General features: G+C 42.5%; 1 protein-coding gene across 2 annotated transcripts; it reads right to left on the bottom strand.

Annotated features, from left to right (window-relative positions):
* NIPSNAP2 (nipsnap homolog 2) lies at positions 1-26,996 on the bottom strand. Of its 2 annotated transcripts, XM_060032158.1 has the most exons (10): positions 26,821-26,991; positions 16,858-16,997; positions 16,730-16,775; positions 13,803-13,897; positions 13,397-13,467; positions 12,332-12,472; positions 11,445-11,476; positions 6,511-6,605; positions 2,283-2,366; positions 1-1,154 (listed from the first exon to the last, which is right to left on the bottom strand). In XM_060032158.1, exons 1-10 carry the CDS (start codon positions 26,910-26,912, stop codon positions 1,090-1,092), a joined length of 861 nt encoding a protein of 286 aa, XP_059888141.1. In that variant the 5' UTR covers positions 26,913-26,991; the 3' UTR covers positions 1-1,089. The 2 variants fall into 2 exon arrangements, with proteins under 2 accessions (XP_059888141.1, XP_059888142.1); XM_060032159.1 differs by lacking the exons at positions 13,397-13,467; positions 16,730-16,775 and having other exon boundaries at positions 26,821-26,996.

Genomic DNA, 26,996 nt, shown 5'->3' with positions numbered 1-26,996 from the left:
TATGTGAAAATTAAGAGGATTTTATTGAATTTTATATGTTCTTGGAGAAAACCATTCGCATGTAAAAGCTTGACATTTGGTATGAGATTTTTATTCACACTTTAACATAAATTCTTTGATCTGGGGGTCAGACATAATTTTTCATTTCAACAGGACTTTCACATGATTACAGTCACAAAATTGGCACACTATATTAAAAAACTAAATCAGAGCTAGACAAAGTATGCAGCTTTATGCCAATTTAAATCTCAACATGCACCACCCCTCATACATGATCTTGGAAAAATCGTCTGTGAGCTTACTAAAATATTAACCAGAGAATGTCTGAGGTCACAGATGATTGTTTACAAAATAAAACCTCTTTTCCTAGTGCTACTCGTTTTGTTATAGAAAAATATTACAAATAAAAATTAGTGCTATTCAAGGTGTTCATTTCAAAGTCACATATGATACAGAGGTTCAAGCCATTTTTTCCTCTCATATAAAGATATCATGACACACAATGTGGAGACTGAATTACCGATCAACCACTTCCAACTCAGTAATGATACACTGTTTATTATGCTGACATTAAAAATGAGAGTGAAGTAAAACATTTGCAGGTATTGGGTACACTTATAATTTGTTCCTAGTCTGAGACTCAGAAAAATGCTACAGAAACATGACAAAATTTATATTTCTTCCTGATACAAGAAATTTGTCTAAAAATCTGTAATTATAAAACAGATTTGCTTTTTATAAAGAAATGGCTAACTTTTTTCCATGGTTGGATTCTTATTTGGAGACGATTCCAATTTTAATTTGGGCCCTCTTTTCCTGGAGGGTGGGGAGAGGTGGCCCGGTATTGTAAGGTATATTCGACAAATACAGGGATGTTTCAGAGGACTACAGAGCACTGCTACAATCAGCCAAACTGTAATAGTTCACTTTCTTGTGATTTTGTAAATTTTAAAGAAAAGAGGTCTCTTACAAGCTATATACAGCAGTTTACACTTCAGTGTTTCTTTTTCACTTGATATACAGTTCAAATTAATTTATGACAAGTACTTGTCACATAAATTTATGTAGGCACATCAAAATTCTGTAGCTTTACTGGAGGGGTGAAGTCTTCTGTGGGATCATGATTCTGGATTCCATTTCCTGAATAAGTGGGACTGAAAACAAAGATCAAGATTACTAGGCTCGTTCTTTTCTAAACAGACTGCAGTAAATATACATTAACAAATAGGTTGCTAAGCATATTCAGAAGACATGCTGCTTGAAATCAGAATAGAGTACTGGAATATTTAGGATTGATCTCAGGGGAAGAAATACACAAGCTAATGACACATCAGCTGACACCCTATAAGATGATATTAAAACATTCTGTCGGAAATGTGTTTCATTTGTAGGAAATTAGGAAAGTCCATATTGTGAGAAAAATGGTGCTTTCTCAGAAGGTTCTTTCAACTGAATTAAAATTTATATAACATCAAATAATTTGACTGTATCCTGTATAAAGGAACAAATACACTGTACTTGTAGAACTGTCAGTGCTAAGTAAAACACATCTTTGGGAACTTATGGAAATGTAAGAATAAACAGCAAAGCCATATATAGTTATATGATTTTTTTGAATTAAAAGACAAGATAATAGTTATTTTCCAGAACAAATTACTCTTTGATCTTCCTGGTAGGATATGGGCTTAAATGTACCTGACGTGCAACATAGGTGGTACCATTCAGCCTGGTTGTTTTCTTCTAAAAATCAAGCAACTAGGATTTCATTGTGTGTGTGTGTGTGTGTGTGTGTGTAGGTATACATACATGTATAGGTGTACACATATGTACACGTGCATACACATGTACATATGGAAAGTCTAAATACCAAATTAATTTTCAAAATTACTTTTTAATTGCTGTATTAAATTGTAATGCTTTGGGGAATGGACAATTTTGATGAGAAAGGAAAAGCTTAGAAAAAAATTTATTTGTATAATAAATTTTCAGAGAATACAGAAATGCACAAAAAGGGTAATGATGTAAAATTTACAACACATGAAGATCTGAGAACTGTACCAGACGACATATATACTTGAAAGAGTGAATATTCTCTATTGAAAAAATGTCCTATAACTGTCGAAGAAAAATATGACTATTTCTCCATTCCCTCAACCTTACAATTCACGATCCTAGAGCAACGTACTATTTTTTTTTTTAAATACATGTTAGCTTCAGGGTGAAAGAACATTAAAACAATGAGATGAGAAGAATGAAATGTTTTATGCCTATTAAGATATTACCTGTATAATATACCAGTTCTTCCCAGCCGTGTTTATGCCATGCTGCATTCCGTATATCTTCCCTGGTCTGAAGATCTTTGTAAGCTTAAAAATAGCCACACAGAAGAATTAAGACTTAAACCAAACATAATTCCACTAGTACAGTGGGAGACTGGTTCCAGGATCCGCTGTGAATACCAAAATCCGCAGGTGCTCAAATCCCATAGCCGGCCCTCTGTATCCATGGTTCTGTACCCTTGGATTTGACCAACTATAGGTCATATAGTACTGTGTGTACTTACTGAAAAAGATCTGCATATAAGTGGACCCCAGCAGTTCAAACCTGTGTTGTTCAAGGGTCAACTGTGTATCCATTAAGTGTTGATTCTGCTGCACTCCTCATTTTCTCAAAGAGCCTACAGACCTTCCTCAACTTATGATGGGGTTACATCCCAATAAACCCACTGTAAGCCAAAAATATTGTTAAGTCGAAAATGCATTCAATACACCTAACCTACTGGAAGAGACGAGCTTAGCCTAGCTTAGCTTAAACGTGCTCAGAACACTCACATTAGCCTACAGTTGGGCAAAATCATCTGACGCAGGGCCTATTTCATAATAAAGTCTTGAATGTCTCATGTAACTTACTGAATACTGCACTAAAAGTAAGAAACAGAATAGTTTTAAGTGTATTGGTTGTTCACCCTTGTGACTGTGTAGCTGACTGGGAGCTGCGGCTGCCACTTCCCAGCATCACGAGAGAATGTATTGAAAGCCCAGGAAAACAGCAAAATTCAAAATGTGAAGTAGAGTTTCTACTAAATGTGGATCACTTTTGCACCATCGTAAAGTTGGAAAATTCTCAGTTGAGCCGTCGTAAGTCAGGGACCGCCTATACTTTGGGAACTCAGTACTAAGCTGGAATGACGGTGAGCTGGCTATTTTGAGCAACTGTTAGCCCTCGTGGGAGACGCAAAACCACCCGCTCTCAAGACTCACAGTCTTGCAGATTCAAGACGTGCCTTTACAAACCAAGTGAACTTCCTCAATACACGTTAAATCTGTAACCACACACTGTCAGACTACGGATAAGCAATATTAGATTCCATTTTTCTTAGCATTTATAAAGCACTACAGTGATCTGGGTAAGACTGTATTCAAGGCAGTGGAGAACAAAGAGACCCAACAGGGAGAACACAGCTGACCAGGGAGAGCTGCCTGGAAGCTGTGATCTGACCAAGTGGGTCTTCAGGTTGAAAAGGCCATTTTATCATTGACACGCAGGAACGGGAGGGAAAGGCACTCCAGGTGGAGGGAAGAGCACGGGCCAAGGGTCAGAGTCCTTGGGGTACAATTCGGATATCTCACCCAGGTGCCTTGGTCTCTGATTCCCAACCCGGGCAAGATCCTTCCAACCAGTGACCAGGGAAATGCCTCCTAGGCATCTGGACACGGTGTCAGTCGTGACTAAGAGATCACCCAGGGCTCCCTCCTCAGTTCTAATTTCTGTTTTGGGGCTTCCTTGTCCCTATGAGAAGACCTAACCTTGCAGGCCTGGTCTTAGATGGCCTCTGACCATCTAAAGACAAAAGCTCCCTCCACTAGTAATGGAGTATAAATTTATTACATAAAATATTGAAGATGCTGAAAAATAGAAGGAAAACAAAATCTTTTACCTCTCACCACCCGGAGGAAAACAGTTAACATTCATGTGACAAGCGGCAGTGTCCTCACCGGGGTCGGATGCACACCTAGGGTACCATGTGGTGACCCCTCGCCACCCCCTGCCCCACCCCCCGCAGGGAACACAGTTTGGAGGCCTGTGTTCTTTTACAAATTTTCTTAATTAAAAAAAAAATTGGGGGGGGTAAAATATACATAACAAAATTTACTATTTTAACTATTTTTAAATGTGTAGTTCAGTGGCATTAAGCACACTCACGTTGTGCCACCATTATCCAGTGAGCAGTACCTTCCCACTCCCCTCTTCTCCCAACCCGATACACTTTACTCTACATTCTGCTTCTATGAATTTGAACAGACCACATTTTGTTCATCTGTCAATGCACCTTTGGGTTTGGGGAGGCTTTTAAAGATGGGAGGCACTGAGCCCATTCATACACTAAGGGAAGGAGGCCACAGATGGGGTGGTGGAGGAGCCGTGGCTGCAGCGAGGCCTTGAGGAGGTGGGGGCGGGATGGCATCACGTGCAAGGGTAACAGGAAGGGGGGCTGTGCTGGGGGGAAGACCTGCTTTGAAGCCAGACTTGCCGACGTCTGAGCCTGGCTCAGCTCCTGAACAGCTGTGGGTCCTGGGTGATTTATTCACCACCTGTGAGCCACAGGTATCTCATTTGTGGTGTGGCTGTAAGGATTAAAGGGAGTGGTGCATAAATAACCAACACACTGGTGGTGCTTGATAAATGTTGGTTCTCTTTCTCCAAAAAAAATGGAAAAGTGAGGCTAAGTTTTGGGGGCAGACAACTGAGAATTCATCTCTGCACATCTCAAGACTTTTTCCTATAAAGTAGGAAGTGGGCAGTGGACATTGGGGACACAGACTCGAGACAAAAAGGAAGGTGGAGAAGGGCAGGGCCTCAGAGTAGACATGTGCCTGACCTCTGCCTGTGCGCCAAAGCACATGGGTCCTGACCCATCCGTCTCCACACTCGCTCACTACAGAGGCCGCCCTCAAAGGCCCCTCCAGGCTGGGGAAGGGGAGGGGTCTGTCTTTTCAGTTTATATCCTCTGGACAGATCATGCACTAAAAAATAATGATAAAAATGACTTCACTCCCACCTTGAACCCATAAATGTTAAATTACAGTTAGTATAATCAAAAGGCAGGGACACAGAACACATCTTTTAAAGATCTGTTCGCAAATCTACTCCATTTGAAAACTCTGATCCTTAGGAGGTCAAATCTCAGCTGGCTAGAAAACAGCTCCCAGGAACACCACTGCCCCTGACATTCTGGGAGCTGAGGGTTACTGGTGGCCTCTAATCATTTGGTGCAGGTTTCAATCTCTTAAATGCCGGGGAAGCCCAGTGTGTGTGGCTGAGGTGAGCAGTGGCTGGCGGGGGCTTGGAGTGGGGTCTCCTCCCCAGACACGGAGGGTTTCAGGGAAAGGTTCCAGGGGCACAATGTGAAAATGACTTTTCTTGCCTCAACTCACCCATTTAGACCCGGGTCCCCGGCAGGTATCTTACCGTTTAGCCCGTCGGCACTATCTGTAGTTTCCTGAGCACTTTTTATAATTTCCTGTGTCTCCATGGCTGTTCCAGCCCCTCCTTCCCACCTCTACTGTCAGTCCCATCTAGATGCTGAAGTCTAGCTCGTATTCCACCTTTCACTGGTTTTCCCCCAATTCATAGCTTTGTATCCCTTTACATCCGATATACACTCCTAACGCGGAGGGCCCCAACTGGAACTCCCTGTGTCACTCACCGCGCATGGCCTGGTGGCCTGTCCCTCAGGTTTGCTTTCCCGCTCAGCAGACCTGTCACCCGTCTCTGAGCCTCCTGCTAACCCAGGAGGCACGTGACTCCACAGCACTCGGTGGACCAAACAGGGCAAACCAACACCTCAGCAAATTAATAAGGTTTGGAAAAAGTCATGCTTTTCATCTCTTTAATAACCGTTTACAAATGTGCCCAGAATGAACCAAGCTACTGCTGAGACCCGATTCCTGTTCAGCAGGTAGACAGACATAAACAGCCATGACTGTGACCACACACACACAGTATTGGGCTCTGGGGGCTCAGGGGACAGCGACATTCCCTTGGGGACAAAGGGGAACATCTGAGTCAGGCCCTGAAAGACACCAAAGATGGTGCCAAACCAAAGTGGGCAGGGATGGAAAAGGCGAGAGAAGGGCTTCTGGGACAGTAGAGTCAGACCCAAGGCAAGGGGTGGGCGCGCGTGTGGGCACCTCCTCTGCATGGAATGCAGGACCGTCCCTGAGGGAGCCGGGGGCAGCTCTATCATCTCCCCTCACCCGGGGCTGCTGCCTCACCTCTCTCGCCCCACTCTCACTTTCACCAGCGCACTGACGTGCCGCACATCTGTGGACCCTGCACTATTGACCTCTTGTTCTGGGTAGCCCAGCACCTACGTTCCATCTGGGACATTTGGCTCAGCTGCAGTGTTTAAGGTTCCTGACTTGAGATACGATTTACTGCCTAGGACAAGTTCGTTAGTAATGAACTCTGAAATCCCAGGAATACAAAAATGAAGGGAAAAAAACATACCCCAAAGATGATGCACCATATATAGCTGCCCAATCTGGGAGAAGAATCCTCCAACTGCTTCATTACTGTCCTGTCTGAAGCGAATTGCACGAGCCCTATAAGAAAAAAAACAACGTTCAGATATTGAATCAGGTATGTTAAAAAGTATCAGTAAGTTCCCTCCATCCTCAGCGCAAGTTGTTCAGAATGCATTCGAAAGTTGTTTTAATGTACATAAGATGTAAATGTACCTTTCTATAGCTACAGCAGTCATTTTTGTGAAAAATGGACAGTAATTCATAACTATTAAAATAAAAACAACATGGGACTTCCCTGGTGGTCCAGTAGGTAAGACTCTGCGTTCCCAATGCAGGGGGCCCAGGTTCGATCCCTGGTTGGGGAACTAGATCCCGCATGCATGCTGCAACTAAGAGTCCACATGCCGCAACGAAGACCCGGCACAGCCAAAATAAATAAATAAATAAAAAATAACAACAACGTGAGGATATGTGGTTGCACTGCTGATTCTTAACGTAAAGTCTAGAAAACTGGCAGAGGGTAGGCTAGGACCTGTCAACTTAAAAAAAGCTGCTTTCCAAGAACACACTGTGAGAAAGTGAGGGAATTCTCGATCTGAGAACCCCACGGTGCCACAGGCACTGTACTCCAAGGGAGACAGGGACCCTGCCTCGAGAACAGGGCTTAAAACAGAGAGGAAGGAAGTGCACCGCACCTACAAAGCAGCTGCACACCATGAACTCTGAGAAACCCGCAAGCTCTGTCATCTACAGCTGAGGGCGGGTGTCGAATTCTGCGACTCCTCGGACAGCATATGGAAGAACCATGGACATGAGCTTCCTGGCGGTTCAAACTGTCAACTGGCAACCGGGGCACGAACCGGGGCACGAACCCGCGTCCTCCACATTGGCAGGTGGACTCCCAACCACTGTGCCACCAGGGAAGCCCTGAACTTTGCTTTTTAAGATTCCCTACTGCAAAAGGTATCAGATTTTTAAACACCTTCTTTTGTGTCTGCACCAGTACTTTATTTTTATATTTAGTGATGCACTTGAAATCCTAAACAAGTTTTTAAAATGTATATGTTTTCTTAAAGCAGTTTTCTAGAACCAAAGTTGAAAATGAAGGAAGCAGTTTCAAGTGATGTAGGAAGGTCACAGGTAGTCTCTCAAGAGACTCCACACCCCAGTTACCCAGTCAATTTATATCAACACTGCCCAGGCTTGGCCTGATGTCTCAGTCATATTAGGGTCCCAGAGTGGACAGGACTTGGGAAGATGGATTCATTCTAATTCATTTAAAAGAGCTGGAGGGCTTCCCTGGTGGCGTAGTGGTTGAGAGTCCGCCTGCCGATGCAGGGGACACGGGTTCGTGCCCCGGTCCGGGAGGATCCCATGTGCCGCGGAGCGGCTGGGCCCGTGAGCCATGGCCGCTGGGCCTGCGTGTCCGGAGCCTGTGCTCCGCAACGGGAGAGGCCACAACAGTGAGAGGCCCGCATACCGCAAAAAAAAAAAAAAAAAAAAAAAAAAAAAGAGCTGGAGACTATGAACAAGGATTCAATCCACTAATATCCACAGTGAGAGACGAGATAAGTGAGTCGGCTTGACCAGCGCATTCTCTTCTTAGAGGCAAACTTCATAGTAACTGAATTAGAACATCTCAAAGGGGGGTGTGGAATCAGAGCAAGGGCAGCCTGTGGTGGGAGTGAGGAAGCCAGTCTCCTCAAGGTCACTTTGTACATCTTGGCTCTCATTCACCACGTGCTCAACTCCACAAAGGTGACCCATGCTTTCAGGTTCTTTAGGGGAAAAGGAGGGATCTCTTGCTATTGCCCCCATGGGCTACCTCCAAGTGATGTTAATTTCTTTAACCTTACATGTAGTGTTAAGTGATCATAATCTTCACAAAAATTACAAATCTGATTTGTAAATTATTGAAATTAAGCAAATCACTTTAATGTGCATTCTAACCCTAAGGGGGAAAACCCTTAGTTTCATTGATAGTGATAAATATTCAGGACAGTTCATTTCATTTTGAATTTTTCTCATTCACTTTCTCAGTAGGCAAAGAAAACATACCTTGCCTTAGCCTGGAAATAATCAGAAGCATGAAGTGAAGAGGAGATCACCACCTTAGTTACCTATGTGCCAAAATACAAATTGAATGCTGAACTGGCTTTATAAATAATTTTTAAAATAACTGAAGAATAACCTCAGTTCCTTCCTTGTGGATTCCACGGTGGGCAAGTCTCAATGAGTAATACGGAAACATAGAACTGGGTGATCCTATTCTGTGGGCAACTAAATTACTACACTTATAGCATCAACCCTACCCCCGAATTCCTTAATAAAATGATGTCTACAATAATAGTATACAATCAAATATGTATTTCTTAGTTTTCAAATGAAAAGGAATTCTACCTTGCATTATTTAGCCTTTGATGACCTAAGAAGAAAAGATTCATTAGAAAAAAAGATCCCAGAACTGTTTTTTGGAGGTAGATCTTAGAAATTATCTAGCCCAAAGCAAGAAATTTTATAACTGAAAAAAAGAGAATATATAAATTGAAAGTAAGTAAAAAGTCATGGTTTTCCTTTTCCAAAGTGGTTGAACCATTTTACACTCACCAGAAATGTGTAAAGGTACCAATTCATTGACAACCTCATCAACACGTTATTCTGTCTTTTTAATTATAGCCATCCTAGTGGGTATGAAGTACTATCTCGCTGTGGTTTTACTTTGCATTTCCATACTGACTAAGGATGTTAAGCAGCTTTTCACGTCCTTTTTAGGCATTCATAGAGCTCCTCTGAAGAAATGTCTACTCAAATTCTTTGCCCATTAAATTTTTTTCCCCAAATTTATCTTATGATTTTATTTTTTATTGTGGTAAAAAGCACCTAACATTAAATTTATCTCAACCATTTTCAACTGTGCAGGCCAGTAGGGCCAAGTCTATTCACACTGTTGTGCAACAGATCGCCAGAACATTTTCATCTTGCAAAATTGAAATTATACCCACTAAACACCAACTCCCCTGCACCCAGCCCCTGGCAACCACTTTTTCATTTTCTGTGTCTATGGTTTTTACTACTTTAGAAACTTTCTATTAGTGGAATCATACAGTATTTGTCCCTTTCTGACTGGCTTATTTTGCTTAGCATAATGTTCTCAAGGTTCACCCTGCATGTGGCAGGACTTCCTTCTTTTTAAAGGCTGCATTAATATTCCATTATATATATATGCCACATTTTTATCCATTCATCTGTTGATGGGTATTTGGGTTGCTTCCACCTCTTACCTACTGTGAATAATGCTGTGATGAACATGGGTGTGCAAACATCTCTTTGAGATGCTGCTTTGAATTCTTTTGAATATATACCCAGAAGTAGGGTTGCTGGGTCAGAGAGTAATGCTATTTTCAATGTTTTGAAGAACTCTACTGTTTTCCACGATGACTGCCCCATTTTATATTCCTACCTACAGTACACAAGGGTTCCAATTTCTCTGTATCTTGCCAACACTTGTTATTTTCTGTTCTTTTGATAATGGCCTTCTTAAAGGGAGTGAGATGAATGGAAAATAATTGTGGTTTTGATTTGCATTTATCTTATGATTAGTGATGCTGACCATCTTTTCATATGTTTTTTGGCTATTTGTGTATCTTCGGAGAACTGTCTATTCAAGTCCTTTGCCCATTTTTTAATTGAGTTATTTATCTTCTCGTGATTGAGTTGTATGATTTCTTCATATACTCAGGATACAAGTCCTTTATCAGATATGTGATTTGCAAAATTTTCTCCCAGTCTGTGACCCCTCTTTTAATTTTTAAAACTGTATCCTTTGAATTACAAAAGCTTTTAATTTTGATGAATTATAATTTACCATTTCTTTTCTTTTGTGGATTGTGATTTTGGTGCTTATGTAAGAACTCTTTGCCTAACCCTAGGTCACGAAGATTTTCTCTTATGTCTTCTTCTGAAAGTGTTGTAATTTAGCTCTTACATCTAGGTCTACAATTCATTTTCGGTTAGTTTTTGTATACAGTGTGAGGCAGGGGTCTAAATTCATCTTTTTGCAAGGATACCTAGTTGTCTGAGGACCCTGTGATGAAAAGATTATCTGTCCCCACTGAATTGCTTTGGTACATTTGTCAAAAACCAATTTGCTCACATGCGTGAGAATTTATTTCTTGTCTTTCAATTCTATCCCATTGATCTGATCTATATGCCTGTCCGTATGCCAGTACCATACTGTCTTGATTATTCTAGCTTTGCAGTCAGTTTTGAAATTGAGGACTGTGAGTCCTGCAACGTTGTTCCTCTTCTTCAAGGTTGTTTTAGCTATTTTGGGTCCCTTGCATTTCTAAAGCCTGCTGGGATTTTGACTGGGATTCTGTTGAATCTTAGATCAGTTTGGAGAAAAATTCATATTTTGCTAAACTAAGAAGAAAAAAAAAGAAGCAATTGTATCATTGTGGTGCTCTGTTTATGTGACAAAAGCAACATTTCAGAAAAGATAACATCCAAGAAGAATATGAAATAACTTCATGTGACACTTGGGGGGTTTTGTTTTTTTTTAATAAAAAGTGCTTATCTCTTGGAGATATATACTAAAATATTTATAGATGAAATTTTATGTTGTCTGAGATTTACTTCCAAATACTCTGGGTTGGGGGATTTAGACCTAAGCAAGACTGGCCACGTGTTGATAATTACTGAAGCTAAGTAATGGGTATGGAAGGGAGACCTGTGGTATTTTTCTCTCTAGCTTTGTATATGTTTGAAAAATTTCATAATACAAATATATCAAACAAAACAACAGTCTAGTATCAAATCATGGCACTAACCCCAGATTTTATTTCTAGAAGTAACACTATGGCCTAAAAGAATCTCTTTATAAGACTTAACAACCTCATCACTTGGTAAAATACTCACCAGTAGTTGCCCCATTCAATCATAGTTCCTGGCTGAAAAGAGATTTGGATTCGGTTTGTTAGTTCTTCTGTGAAGAAATATGGAACTAACAGTATAAAAAACATCAAATGACAAGACTAACTTAAAAATTAACTTTTAATAATGTGAAATCTAACAGATAAAAAAAATGTAACAAAATAGTATTATTCACTGTGTTCATACCTATCCCACAGTGGAAGTAATATTCTGTGGCTTCATCTAAGAAGACAACACACAAAGTGAGAGTTAATTAAGTCATCCAATTATAGTCATAAAAACCATAGTTAGGCCCACGATGATTAAATTGTTGGTACCTATTCAGACTTTATTGTGAAATTTTTAAATAATTCAATTTAAGTAAACCTAACAAGGACATCACTTGTTTTTTTTCCAGTATAATACTGAGCATTAGACCACCAAGATCTACTGATACTTTTTCACTTTAACTATGTTGCCACCTGGGCCTTTCTTTTTAGTGGTCACCTAAGTAGGGAAATATCTAGAAAGTCATACAAATATTATTCCCCTTTTGTCTTACAGTGCTGTATAATGTCAATAGTCACATGCTTATTAGCTGCTCTAGTTCAATGGCAATAGATGCTATATAATGTAGCTGATCCTGTATGTTACATCTTTTCCCTTATGCGTAAGACTATAAAAAACAAATGAGCTTAGCAAAGAGAAAGGAGGAGAAAGAAGGAAGGTTTAAAGAAAGGAAATAAGAGGAGAAGAACTGGACAGGGGAGAAAACGAGCCAAACACACATCACAGAACATTCGCTCAGTGTCTGCTGTTCACTCAGCATCAGGGGTGCGTGTCCTTCTGCACAGAAGAACAAGGGGACAGTTAACTCCTATTTCAGTACTTACTCGGAGCTGGTAAGATCTGAGTTCATATATATTCGGTCCTGACCGTGGGACAGGTTCATTCCAGAAACTGAACTCCAATAGCAGCTGATTCTTCCTCGAGAGAAGCATGTTGCTTCTCGCCTTACGGAATTCCGCAAATTCCTTTGAGTGAACAAAGGTGCTCATGAAATCTTCTAATATTTATGTCATAAATATTAGAAGATTTATATATAAACCCACTTTAGCAACATTTATGTTCCTCCCACAATAGAATACTATTATAAACAGGGTCCAGTTGGCCTGAGACAGTCCCAGTTTACATCTTGTTGAACCAGCATAATGACTATTAGTATTCCGTTTCACTCTCAAAAGTGTCCAAGTTTAGATATCAAACTACATAGTCATCCTAATTATTTAAATGACAAAGTAAACTAATTTAATTTCCTATGATTTTAGGTTCTTCTAACTGTTTGACAGCATATTGAGACAGGTGACATGGACACCTCAAAACATCAGAAAATCAAACAGCCATTTATATTGGGAATTCCCTGGCAGTCCAGTGGTTAGGACTCCGTGCTTTCACTGCTGAGGGCACGGGTTCAATCCCTGATCGGGAAATAAGATCCCACAAGCCTCACAGCAAGGCAAAAAAAAAAAAAAGTCATTTATATATGGACGGGGAGTCTACACAAAAGGTTTTCTTTCCTAATAATGTATGGCTGGTAGAATATTCTCCATTAACACACACCTCTTTGTGAAGGGAGGGGGAGGATAGCAAAGTCGGCCCAAGATGAAGAATATGTGGTTGTCAGTTCCTGAAGCAGATATGTGTTAGGGAACCCAGACTGACTTACCGGTTTCAAAGTTCCAGCTTATCAAAGTACAATTGACTTTTACAATAAGAACTATCATTTTAATAGTATTACAACTGGTTACTCTATGTTTAAATACAACCTCAAGAGTCCAAATAATAAAATTTTTACTACAGAAAACTAACAGTTTACTAACAAAAACGATGGCAGAAAAGAATCACTTAATTCTGTACTAATATCTACCATATCATTAGTCTTTTTCAAAAATCATTACCTGATTTTCTTTGAGTTTATTCATGACCTCCGTGAGGACTGGATAACCTCCTTCATACCTCCAGAGGTGAACTGAAATATATTTTAAACGATAACATACATTTAGAGTTTCATGATACTCTTACCTTGAAAATATTCTAGATACGCATGGTGCTAACACAGTACAAAACTGTAATGTGTGTTGGCTCAAGTTACACCATAAAGTTTCAATAATAGATTCAAACATGAAAAACAATCAAAAAGGAGTTTCTGCAGTGATTTACTGGAGAAACTACTTTAACCATAAAACTGGACTGAGACTTGGAAAGCTTTGCTTATAAAAACAAGCATTATGTTAAAAATCATTTAAGTAATGACAGTAAAGGCTTAAGGAACAAGGGTTTATTCCAAAGACTTCTGCTTCCTACCAGCTTGATCCTGCTCGCCATACCACGTGTTCCAAGTCCCCACCAAAGTACAAGGGTAATGTTTATCTTCGTGAATCTTTGGCAACACCTCTTGACTTAAAGAGAAGAAAGAGCAACACTAATTAAACAACCACCGAAATTACACCAGGTGGACAACACATGATCAGTAACAGGAAAAGGTCATCTACTCTGTGTTCTGACAACTGACCTCAGAATACGTTTATGATAAAAAAGACGTGCAGAATTAGCCTTTTGGCTGAACTCTGCTGTGCTCTCATGTCCCAATTATCAGAAGCTTAGGTGACTGATACCCCAGCTATCTAGAACAGTGGTAAGTAACTCAAGTATATTGATAAAAATGATAAAGAAGAGCCAAAGGTCCAAAAATTCCAGGAACTATGAGTCTATTATTTGCTGTTTCAGAAAAAAAAAAAAAAGAAGTATATACTTAGGAATGGTGATGTGTATGAAAGCTAACCTTTGCTGGTTCCAAAGATGGGAAGGATGAGAGAAATGTGAATAGCAGAAAAAGAACGCGGGAAAAGAAAGGGAAGAAAGTCATGTGGAGGATGGGGCAGATGACAGGAGCGGCCCAGGAGGCACAGGAAGCAGCAGCAGAGAACGACTGGGCTTTAAGGAAGACGACGGAGCCAGGACACAACACAGTCTGGAAGCAACCCCGACCCCAACAATCCCGAAGGGCATCAAAGGGGCAGGAGAATCCAAATGAAAGAGACGACATGAGGCATAAATTAGTTTCTACTCAATTCAACCAGCTGAGGGGATTTGAAAGGTATCGCACCTAATCCCACGCCAGACACACCGCCCTGTTTGTCGCTATTGATTGCGCATGGTCCTGGCAGTGTATTAATTTAACAGAGGTGTCAGAGCCTGGTTCCACGGAGACCTTCCCGCATTACAGATTCTAATGGACAGGGAAAGGTAAAGGGAAGACCCATAACTGCATCATACCAAGAGAAAAGCTAAAATTTGCACACTTTTTGAATAGAAAAATTACGACGAAAAAGTGCCATATAGATCCAACAATGGATGCAAAAGATATCAAGGGTCAGAAATGGAACCTGTTCTCATTATTTGCTGACGTCAAGTGATATTAAGCTAGTGATCACCACCCGATGTTGAAGCACTAGGACTGGGTGGATATGACTAGTTAACAGAGAAAAGCTCTGAATGGTCTTATGTCTAACTGAAAACTCAAATGACTTTAAGACCCAGTACAATGACCAAACCACGTAATTTTTTGAAGGGTAGCATTTACTTTTAAAATTAAGATCAGATATTAAATGTATCTGATGTATGACCTGTGAAAGTTCAGAAATCACATGGGATTGATAGAAATTAGGGGTGGAGAAAGACAGATTATGTCAGGGAAATGGAATTGGGTTTTCTTTTTGCCACATGACATGATCAGGAAGTAAACAACTCAGCACTGGAGCTAGTGTGGAAGACGGAAGCCTGCACAGATGACCCAGGTGAATGGAGGCTGTAAGGTAGGTAGTACTTGTACTCAGAACTTGATGAGTTGGGAAGAACCTCATTATCTGGGCCCCTAAAAACCAGGTTGGAAACAGGCAGCTGCTGAAAGTTTCAGAGAAAAGATAAACAAACATGATGAAGGAGAAAACAGAACTCAAGCAGATCAATTTGACAAACTTCTGGGTAATGGACTGCAGGGTGGGGCGAAGGTACAGGTGCAGCTTCAAACCCAGGAAGGCAGTCAGAAAGGGCTACTTGGAAATGGGCCTCAACAGGCCTGCAGAGGGAAACAAGCAAAGAGAAGCAAAATACACGTCAAATGAAGAATACACAGCCCTTAGTGACCAGCTAATCACATAAAACTAAGGCAAGAGTCAAATAAAACCATGGTGAGTGTCACACATGGAGAAACTGGAAGAGCAGCGTAATTCTGCACATTGAATTTGAAGTGAGAACATGAATAGACAGCCAGGAATCTGAGACAGGAGATGAAGTGAAAAAAAGGACAGGAAAGATAATCCAGGGAAACATCAGCATACAGAAAAATTCCATTTTATGAGAAGAGAATTAGAAAAAAGCATTTGTTTTATTTTTAGGGCACTTCTAAAATAAAGAGAACTGTGCTGAGGTGAGCAAGAAACTCAACGCTAATGTTATATTTCACGAACCACCTCCAAAAATAAAACAACAAGAGATGTTTTGCTTCTGAAAGTTACGCTGATTCTGGTAACAAAATCATTTGCTTTCTCATGAAAGCAGCAGATATGAAAGGTTAAAAAAAAGCTTTTAAATTATATTTGTGGACAACTGATCATTAAAATGCTATTTCTGTTAATAACTAACGCACTTAATTCGCTTTGGTCTTAAAGTTTACAAATTCGATAAGAATATATGGGTTTCATGTCATATGAGAATCTGCTGAAGGGACTTGAATCCTGGCGGATGGAAGACCCGGGAAGAAATGGCAGCTCTGCTGAAATCCATACAGGGCTCTCACGTGGCAATATTACTTAGGAGTAAAACTGGACACAGTGGAGGTCCCAGGGATGTGAATTCTAACTCCTAACACTCAGAGCTGTCCAGAAATGGAGCATATGAAATGTATTTAAGCATAGCGTCAGGAAGGGCTGCAGAAAGGACTCAAGCACTGGATGAGTAGCTGGGCTAGACCGCCTTGCAAGGTCCCTTCCAACCTGAAAGAGTCTAGTAACATTCCAAAGTCTGATAGCCTATGTGAGGAGTTAGCTGAACAAGCGCTTAAAATCAAAACATCCTTGGTAATGCCCAACAGAGCTCAACTTAAGAGCCTCTCCACGTTCAGCTTTAAGAAGAGGCGTGAAAGATCTCACTCTGCTATCAAGGGTTAGTGCAACTGACAAATATTAAAATCATTATTTTTCCCCAAGTAAAGGATAGTTTGGTATACACACCAAATTTTGTTGTATGCTTCTAGGCATTCCGGTTTAACATTGTGAACTGAAACAAAAGAAAATTCAACGATAAACTTATGAACAAAGGGAAAAAAGTCAACTATGAAGATAGCAAACCTATGACTCACACTGTAATTTGTACAGACTGCTTGTTTCCCTTTTGGCTAGGAGATTAGAGTGAGCATCTTTCCTTGGATCAACTTTCCGGACAAATAAGGATTTTAACCAGCTGTCCTCTCGAGGTCTGATAATGGAAGACGCCAATTTCCTATGGAATAACAAATGCAAAAATTTGAGTTTAATCAGAGGTACAAAGATCCCAGGGTCTTTAGGTTGTGTCGTGTAGTACATTGTTTTCATAAATTCATCAATCCATTCAGCAAATACGCCTTGAGCACGCCGTCTAGGCACTATTCTAGAACCTGGGATACCGCATGTCCACTTTTCATGCCACCAGCGTGCACTCTGAACGCAGGAGCGGAGTGTGAGAGAAGTAACTTCGGCACTCCTAGGAGAGTTCTCACGTGTATCTCTGTGAGTTCCACCGTGTGTCCTTCCTTCCTCCAAGGAAATTTTCAACATAGAAAAACCATACAAGGACACCTAGAATAGTCAAATTCACAGAGAAAGAAAGTAGAATGGTGGTTGCCGGGGGCAGAGGGGAGGGGAGAATGGGGAGTTACTACTTAATGGGTACAGAGCTTCAGTTGGGGAAGATGAAAAGGTTCTGGAGAGGGATGGTGGTGACAGTTGTACAACAATGTGAACATACTTAACGCCACTGAACTGTACCTAAAAATGGCAAATTTTATGTTATATGTACTTTACCACAACAAAAGAATGTGAAAAGGAATATACAGAGAAAGTGAATTCTTTCGTTAAAAAAACTATTTTACCCCTAAACTAAATTAACCTTAGAATCAAGATTTTTAACTCACAAAAACCTAAGAATACAGACTTCATTAACATATAAATAATCTGCTTATTTTCATCTTATAACTGAACTCCTACTATCCATGCTGTCAGAAAGTGAGGATAGATTTGACTTAAGTAACAAATTACACTTTACCTGTGAAATTTTAAGTGCATGTTTAATTCCCATATGCTTGCTGGTGGGATCACAAATTTGTGTGACCTCCCTAGAGGGCAGTGTGACATTATCTATAGCAAAATTAAAACTGCGTAGGCCTTTCGGCCTAAGAGTTGCACTTGTGGTATGTCCCACAGGCAGCTATATTTAGACAAGTGCACACAGCTGAATGCGTGCAAGCATTCCTTACTACCTTGTTTCCAGTTTGTTCCTGGTACAGGCAATTTGGAACCCATTAATGGGGACTGGTCAAATAAATCAAGGTAGAGCCAAAATCAGAATAGAATGCAATCAATACAAGGAATGAGGCAGATCTAAACGCACTGATATGTTGGTATCGCTGAGATGAGTTACATGGAAAAGCAGGCCCAGAACAGTACCACAAATACACACACAAAGTGAACTGCTAATAGTGAGGACATCTGGGGACTGTGAGTGGGCTTGGGATGGGAGGGGCGAGTTTTCCTTTTCGCTGTATAACCTTCTGGACTCTTTGAGAATTTTCCATATACATATATTATTTTTATACCTAAAATTAGCTAAAATATCTAAAGTGCATGTTTAGAAACTCCTTTATAGGTATACATAACCTGAGAACAAGATTTTAAAAATGAAAGCCTGGCTGAGACTCACCCTCTTCCTAACTTCACACAACCATAATCAAATGACAAATCGCGTCCCTTCATCTTCTCCACTTTAATTCATGCACAGTAAAATTACTCTTTTTGGGACTTACAGTTCTGTGAGTTTTGATAAATGCATAAAGCCATGTAACCACCACCACAGTAAGATAGGGAACAGTTCCTTCACTCCCTAAAATTCCTCCTTTTGTAATCAACCCTTCTCCCAACTCCTAGCAACCACTGATCTGTTCTATGTCTCTACAGTTTGCTTTTTGCAGAATGTCTCATATATGGAATCATACAGAATGTAGTCGTTTGAGTCTGTGCCCATTCTTTCTGCACGATCGCCTTTATGCGGATGACCATCCTCTCTGGCCAGGGCTATCACGGCGTACTCTTTATTGTTTTGATCTTTAATTCACGTACACATAAATGATCTTTTCTGCCCTTTGCTAGATCATGCCAAGGGCAGTAACGTGCTGGGATTCCAAATGACCAATACAAACACTCAGATCTTATCCAGTGCTTCAAAACAAGGTCTGGCTACTCACAGGCCAGTGTGAGCCTTTTCTGGGGGGATCTCTTGGAAACACTAGATGACTTCCTACAGACCATTTTCAATCTGTTTAGCAGACCTGTTTAAGGGCACAGATACCAAATATAAGAGGTAAAGAGAGAGGTAAAGAGAGAGTAACCCCAGGTGTTAAGGGGAGTTTAAACAAGAGGCAAGAAAAACTTGCATGACGTGCAAATTCCCCAATGCCTCATGAGATGAACAAGTGGATTCCACATTAATACAAATTCCTATTCTTATTCAACTATGGTGCTTTAGAAAAAACAGAACTCTAAATTTCACGGGTTACATTGGCAGCCTTTTTCTTTTTTTGCTTAAAAAAAATTGACTTGCTGCTTTAATGAACAAACATTACAGAACACTTTTCACTCCATATGACTGTTTTGAATTTAAAAACCAATTCATAGGATATTATCACAAATAGCTAGAAACCAGATAAAAAGATTTTTTTTGGACCGATGGAGCTTACAAATATATAAACAAAATATACAAATATAAAATTAACAATAAAATGTTTTCTATAAATACAGTAATGATCAAGAAACAGAAAAGCATTTTTTCAAATCTTTTAAGATTAAAAAGCAGCAAGCTCATATTAAATAAGCAAAATAACAATTCCAGTACATGCAATTTTTCTTATTAGTGCATAGGACAGAAATATATAGTCCTAAGCGGCATTTGTAAAAAGAAGTTGGAAATTCTTCCATTTTGCTTTTATTATATGTTAAAATGCCTTAGAATTAAGAAAAGTGTTAATGGTGGTATCCCTGAAGGGAGGCTGGAGAGTTAAAATAGAGGAGACACACATCGTTCCCCATATAATATCTGTATTGACTATGTTTTTTATTTTACTCTTGTATTTTTTTAAGTACATGTTTAACCCCTAGTAAATACACTTAAAGCACTTAGGACAGCACCTGATTAATGGTGAGATTTTATAACTGTTTTTAAAACTACTTAAAAAAACTTTTAAAATTAAAAGAAATTATATATAAAAACTATTAGCTCTTTAGCAGAAACCAAAATCATATGGTATTTGTCTGGTTTCAATTCACTTTTTTTTTTTTCTTTCCAAATTTATTTTTGGCTGCATTCGGTCTTTGTTTCTGCACGCAGGCCTTCTCTAGTTGTGGTGAGCGGAGGCTACTCTTCGTTGTGGTGCGCAGGCTTCTCATTGCAGCGGCTTCTCTTGTTGCAGAGCACGGGCTCTAGGCACGCGGGCTTCAGAGCACAGGCTCAGTAGTTGTGGCGCACGGGCTTATTTGCTCCGCGGCATGTGGGATCTTCCCAGACCAGGCCTCGAACCTGTGTCCCCTGCATTGGCAGGTAGATTCTTAACCACTGCGCCACCAGGGAAGTCCCCACTCTTTGATTATATAAATAAACTAATTCTGAAGAAGGCAATTCTCCAAATGAATCATGGTAAAATTTACTTCAATAAAAATAAAAACATTTTTGTCAATTCGTTTAAAGTATTTCATTTTATTTTTTTTGGCTGTGCCACGTGGCTTGTGGGATCTTAGTTCCCTGACCAGGGATTGAACCCCAGGCCCTCGCCAGTGAAAGTACCAAGTCCTAACCATTGGACCACCAGGGAATTCCCGTGTTTAAAGTATCTTAAACACACCATGTTTTGGGATATTTGCTTAAATAATATCATGAAGCAAAAGGGCAAGCATATAAAATTAGTGATATGCAAAGTAGAAAGTTTTAAGATTTTTTTTTTTTGCGGTACGCGGGCCTCTCACTGTTGTGGCCTCTCCCGTTGCGGAGCACAGGCTCCGGACGTGCAGGCTCAGCGGCCATGGCTCACAGGCCCAGCCGCTCCGTGGCATGTGGGATCTTCCCGGACTGGGGCACGAACCCGCGTCCCCTGCATCAGCAAGCAGACTCTCAACTACTGCGCCACCAGGGAAGCCCAGTTTTAAGATTTTTTTAACGGGACTTTGCATAGTTCGTTTTTTTTTTTTTTTTTTAGTAATAACAATTATGAACATTGTACCCCTTATGAAAGGGGTACAATGGAAGTTTCTAAAAATATCAGCACTAAGGAATTTCATTAAGAAATACTCACCAAAGCAACCACTACTAATAGTTCTTAATGAATCCTTCCAGAAGTGCACAGACAAGCGTATACCATGTGCACTCATATTGATATTTAATTCCTATGGCATTTAATACTTTATAATAAAGAATTATTGATGGACTAAATCTGGAAGGGAAAAAAAATTCCAAAGTAATTCTTCCCTTCCTCCTTAGAATTTAAGGGGATTACAAGCTAATAAGCACACACTTCCTGCTAGGCACTGGACTAGGCAGTTTGTTCCTGTCTTCTCATTTAATCCCCGCAACAATCTAGCAAGGTAGGTATTATTGCATTTTAAGGACTAGCTCACAGATGTTATTACACAACCTGAGCTAAGAAGCAGCAAGATAAAAATATGAACCCAGATCTAACTGTAAAGTTCAAAATATTTTCACTAATAAGGGATGCCTCCTCCACACAAACCTCCCCAAGTGAGCATTCGTTCCAGATTTTAATACCAAAGGGATTTACTTTAGGATGGGTAAGATGAGGTAAGGGATATGACACCACTTTGTAAGCTAAAGATTGACCTAAGAAGTAGTCAACATCACAGGACACACACAAGAGCCTGAGTGCTGCTTACTTGTCAAAGTTGGGTAGCAACTGTCTTGACAAATGAAAAACAGTGTGGCGCAGCATAGCCCTAACTGACTGTTGAACTCTGAAATCTTTCAGCTGGCAGGTGACCAAAACTGCTTCATGTGCCCAGTCCAAGCTGAATCACGGAAAGGGATAGAAGCAGCCATGCTAACAGCTGTCAGGGTGATAAGACCTGGGCTGGGCCAGGGTGCTTTACCAGGAGTGACAAACACTGCAATCAGCTGTCTTTATAACATCATGTATGTGTTGGGTGGCACTTTACAGCGGGTGAGGTAGGGGGCAGCACATCCTACAAAACACTAGATTCTAAATAGAAAAAGCATTATGTGCCTGGCTCAATGGATACAATGAACAGATGCCTAGCCTGCCCACTGTCATGGGAAAAACCTATCAGTAAACAGCCAGAGTGGTCACAGACACTGTGGACTCACATGCACTGTGGGAACTGGAGGGAATGAACCGCCTTGGCCTTGGCCAGCAAGGAGCGAGAGGGACTCCAGTGGAGACATTGTAGCTCTGTCTTGGAGGACAAGCAAGACAGGGACAAAGCTAGTGATAATCCCAGTCAAAGGGAACAACGTGTCCTGGGGCATGGAGTCGTGAAGCTGTGTGGCATGTTTCTGGAACAGCAAAGCATTCAGGAAGGCAAGAGAACAGGGTGTGGGAGGACAGTGAGAGGAACCACGGGAGGGCAAGCAGGCCAGGGGGGCTGGGCTCCCGTGCACCAAGCCTATCAGCTGGACCTTATCCTGTAGACGGGGCAACGCTAGCAAGTTTTCAGAAAAGATCCAGGCGTAAAAAGCAGCCCGGCGGTGGTGTGGTGGTGGACTAAGCAAGAAAGGCAGGGAGCATGGCTCCTGGCGGGCTGCCCAGTCCAGCAGTACCGGCACACTGAAGGCATCTGATACTCACTGGATGGACCAAAGGATGGTCCTGGGTTAAGATGATGGCAGGAGGGATGAAGGGGATGGATTACATTCAAAAGATACTCCTGAGGTGAAGAGGAGAAGACACGCATACTGATTAGGTGTGGAAGATGGTGTTTTGGTTTAGTCGGGGCAAATTACAGAAGGGAAATACATTTAACACAGAGACCACAGGATGAGGCAAGGGGCTTTGGTCGTCTGATCACCAAATATGCACGGACTGTGCCCTGCATGTGCCAGGCACTGGGCCAGGCTGAGGCTACGAAGAGGAATAAGCCTGGCCCTGACTTCACAGAGCTTGGTTTGCTGGTGGAAGCAGACGGACAAACGTGATCACAGTCCAGGGGAAGAAGGGCCCCTCCGTGGAGACACAGGTGGTGGGCGTGGCGGGCTGGGGCAGAGGGAGTGGGGTCTAGGTCAGCCTGAGGGAGACGTGGACCAGCCCTCTGAAGAGGCACCTGTTGAGCTGAGGGCCTGGAAGATGAGGAACAGTTTGTCAGGTTGCTGCCCACGGGAGGAAGGACTTTCTCCGAAGCAGAACTCTAGCTGCCAAAGCCAGGGGAATGTGAATACAGCAGAGGGGAGAGGGAGGGGCGGAGGCCGAAGGGCCCACCCGAAGAAGAGTCTTGCCTTAAAGCAGGAGCCACGGGACTCCCCTCCCCCGCCCCACCGCCAAGCCCAGTAAATCTGTCTTCGCCACTGCTGCTAGAGACAGCCGTTCCCCAACCTTTAATTTTGAAAAACTTCAGACACAGAGATGAAAGAACAGTATAACGAAGACCGCTATGCCCTGTATCTAGATGAAAAATGAACATTTTATAATTTTTACTGTTTATATATATTTTGCTTTTTCATTTTTACCAAACCATATGAAACCAGAGTGCAGACATCATGATACACCATCCCTAAATACTTCAGCACACATCTCCTAAGATCAAGGACAAACCATGTCACTAATAATAAATATCACATCTAAGGAAAATAATAATTCTATAATATCTAATATCCACTCCATCTTAAAATGTCCCCAATTGTCCCTAAAATGTTTTTTATAGATTTTTTTCTTGGTGGAGGTGGGGTGGAAAGGAAGAGGGATTAGGATCTAGTCAGGGTTCATGTCAGAGATCTTTCTAGTAGGAAAATGTCCTGCTCATTTGTTCTGGGGAATTCTCTAGCTGTCCCCCTCACCAATGGCTTCAAGTCTACACTCTTGATAGGAATCCAGCCGAGTGGTGATGCAGAGGCACAGTCAAGACATGCTGGAGGCAGAACTAACAGATCTGGCAACTGACTAGACGGGCGGGAGCAGGCAGGGAAGGGCTTGGGGAAGACCTGGTTTCTGGCCTGGACCACTAAATGCAAGATGTTCCACGGCTGGGGAGAGAGAACCCAGGAGGAGCAAGCAGGCTTTGCAGGAGGAAGATGAGTTAAATTCTGGGTACATGGTCGTTTCCAGCACCTGGGGGACACTGATGCAGTGCTCAGTAAACAGCTGAGCAGAGGGCCTGGCACTGAGCAGAGCGAAGATGTACTTGGCAAATCGGCCTCCCGGGAACGCGTCCTCCATCCCTCCGGAACCACTCTCGCAAAGTCACTCACAACCACCCCTGTCGGTAAGTGGTTTTCTTCCGCCATCTTAACCTTCTGGCAGCATCTGGCACAGCTGAACCACTCCCTCTTTGAAATACCGCCCCCGGGCACTGACCAATAATGACCTCACAGCTGCCCCTTCCAGCTCCCTTGCTGCCTCTCCTTCCTATATCCAGCCTGTAAATATCCATACAGCCCAGGGCCTGCTTCTCAGCTCTTTCTCCATCCACACTCCTCAAGCAAATCTCATCCATTCCTATAGTTTAAAAAAGCATTTTATTATGAAAAATTTCAATCAAATACAATACAGTGTACTGAAACCCATGGATCTATTAACATTTTGCATTCCTATATGCTGACAATTCTCAAATGCTGTCCAGACATCTCCTTGGAGGAGTCATATAGGTACAATAAGCCAACTGCCTACTGGGTCTTTCTATTCGAGTAGCCCACAGACATCTCCAATTTCACCGGGTTCAAAACTGCCCTGGATCCGCCCCCTCCCCACCCTGCACCTGTTCCTCCTTCTCTGAATGACCAGCAAGCACCCTGCGTGCCTTATTCACTGATGCTTCCCAACAGCACCTGGCACGTGGTGGGCACTCTCACCTTTGGAACAAACGAGTCTCGGTAAATGGCACCAGCATCTGCCTAGTTGGCCATCATCCTGACTGTCCCCTTTTCAAAGTCAGCCTGATCTTTTAAAAACGTAGATCAGATCATGTCACACTAAAGTGTATACCTTTAAATGTCTTCCAGAGTAAAATCCAAGCTCTCTCAATGGCTTGTGCGGCCTGGAATTATCGGGCCCCTGCTGCTCGCCACCTGTTCTCCATCTTCCCTTTACTCCTGCTCTTAGATTTTTCTCGGGTTTCCCAGTATGCCTGACTCCTCTCGTTCACGGCTTTCATGCCCACTGACCCTTCAGGTCTCAGCTTAATGCCACCTTCTCAGAGAGGCCTTCCATGACCTCATGCAGGGAGGTTCCCTGATTCTCCCATGCCACCTACCTCAATCTGTAAGTCTACGTGGGATTTCACCTCTGCCATGGCTTCCTGGGGAGAGTGACCATGGCTATTATGCTCAGGTTCATAGGGCTTCATCGACATCATATACATTCAATATCTGATAGAATCAATGAGTTAGCTGGGTCCAGACTGAGTCCTAAAGAACACCTACAGTTAAAGCAGACTAGAGCCCGGGAAGGAGTTGAGTAGTCAGAAGGTACAGGGCACCTTGTATAGAGACAAGGACGCCAGTGTCCAGAGCACTTGGCCCCAGCAGGAAGTGGGGGTACCGGGCACACCCGGGTCCAAATCTCCAGTTTATTAGCTTCAAGTGACCTTGGGCACTTTAGGGGAACACCTTCAGTCTCAGCTGTCTTTTGTGAAAAAAAGAAAATATCAATTTCATGGGCTTTTATCATCTGTGTGAAAAAATAAAGCAACAGTAGATACTTAATAACAGAATAAAAATAAAAGGAGGGTGATTTGTTAACCATCTTGGAAACATAAATATCAAATTTTGAAACACAAGTTGAGCATGAGTCCTAGGAAGGGCACTGGGCCTCAAGCCTCACAAACTTGGGTTCAAATACCTTTTCCAGCCACGTGTCTCAAGCCCTTTAGGTTCCTTCTCATCTCTAAAATGCACATCCTATTACTTCTTAAGAGTGCTACTAGGATTACATTAAATAAGCCGTATCAGTATAAAGCTGGCCCGTATTAGGAGTTTAACAGGCAGCTCCCTCCCGCTTCCATTTTTAAGTGCCAACTGTATTTTCTATAGGCTCACTATTTAATTAAACACAAACAAAAAGAGAAAATTTAAGTTACCCAACGTAAAGAAACCGAAGAAGCAAATCGATGTGTAAGTTAGTATGGGATTTGGTTTTTCGATTTGGAAAATGGGACATGGCTATCTCAGGGATGGATTCTGACCAAATATTTAATCCCATGAGGTTAGAAAAAGAGTTTAAACACGAAGCCAACGTCCCCTTAGTGCTGATAACTGTACATACTTTTTGATTCGCTATCTACTTTTAAATGCAAGTCAACGACTGTTCTTAGGGCTGACACCTCTTCACTACTTCCCCGACCTCCACTTGAGGGCTCACCGGGGACGATACGGTATTTTATTTCTTCCTCACAACAACCCAGGAGGTGAGGGTTCTCTCTACTGCCATTTGCGGAATCAAGCACTGAGGCTTTGCGCGGGCGAGCAGTGTTCTCAGGCGGCCGCAACTTCAGGGCCTGCGGTCTCAGGCATGCGCCCGCCGCCCTGCCACCGCTCCGGGTCGCGCCGGGTCAGGGTCCCGCAGGCCGGGCAGGCTCGGCGCGCGGACGTGGCTTCGGCGCCGAGCGTCGTTCCCACCGTGACCTTGAGCCCGGCCGGCCCGGCAGGCAGGCACTCCGACCTCGCCGAGGCTCCGACTCGCCCAGCCGCGCCGACCGAGGCCTCGGTCCCGCCGCCCCGCAGTCCGGGAGGCCCTGCCCAGTGGGAGCGCGGCCGGGCCGGGTCGTAGACTCGTGCCGGGGACCCGTGCCCTCCGCCCCGCGGCGGCCCCTCCCCGGCCGCTCCCGGAAAGGGCGGCGCTGCTCACCAGAGCCCGGGCTGGAGGTTGCAGGAGCCGGCCCGCCGCAGAAAGCTGCCGGCCGAGGCCGCTCCGCCGGCGCGCAGTACTCGCGCCGCCATCTTGCTCCGGCGCCTCGGCTCCCACCGCCCGGGCCGCCGCTGACGCCGCCGCCGCCGCCGCCGCCGCCGCCGCCGCCGCCGCCG

This window comes from Delphinus delphis, chromosome 15, assembly GCF_949987515.2.
Source record: "Delphinus delphis chromosome 15, mDelDel1.2, whole genome shotgun sequence".
Classification (NCBI taxonomy): Eukaryota; Metazoa; Chordata; class Mammalia; order Artiodactyla; family Delphinidae; genus Delphinus; species Delphinus delphis.
Note: the sequence above shows the minus strand (reverse complement) of the source record. Positions and strands in the feature narration are given on the sequence as shown.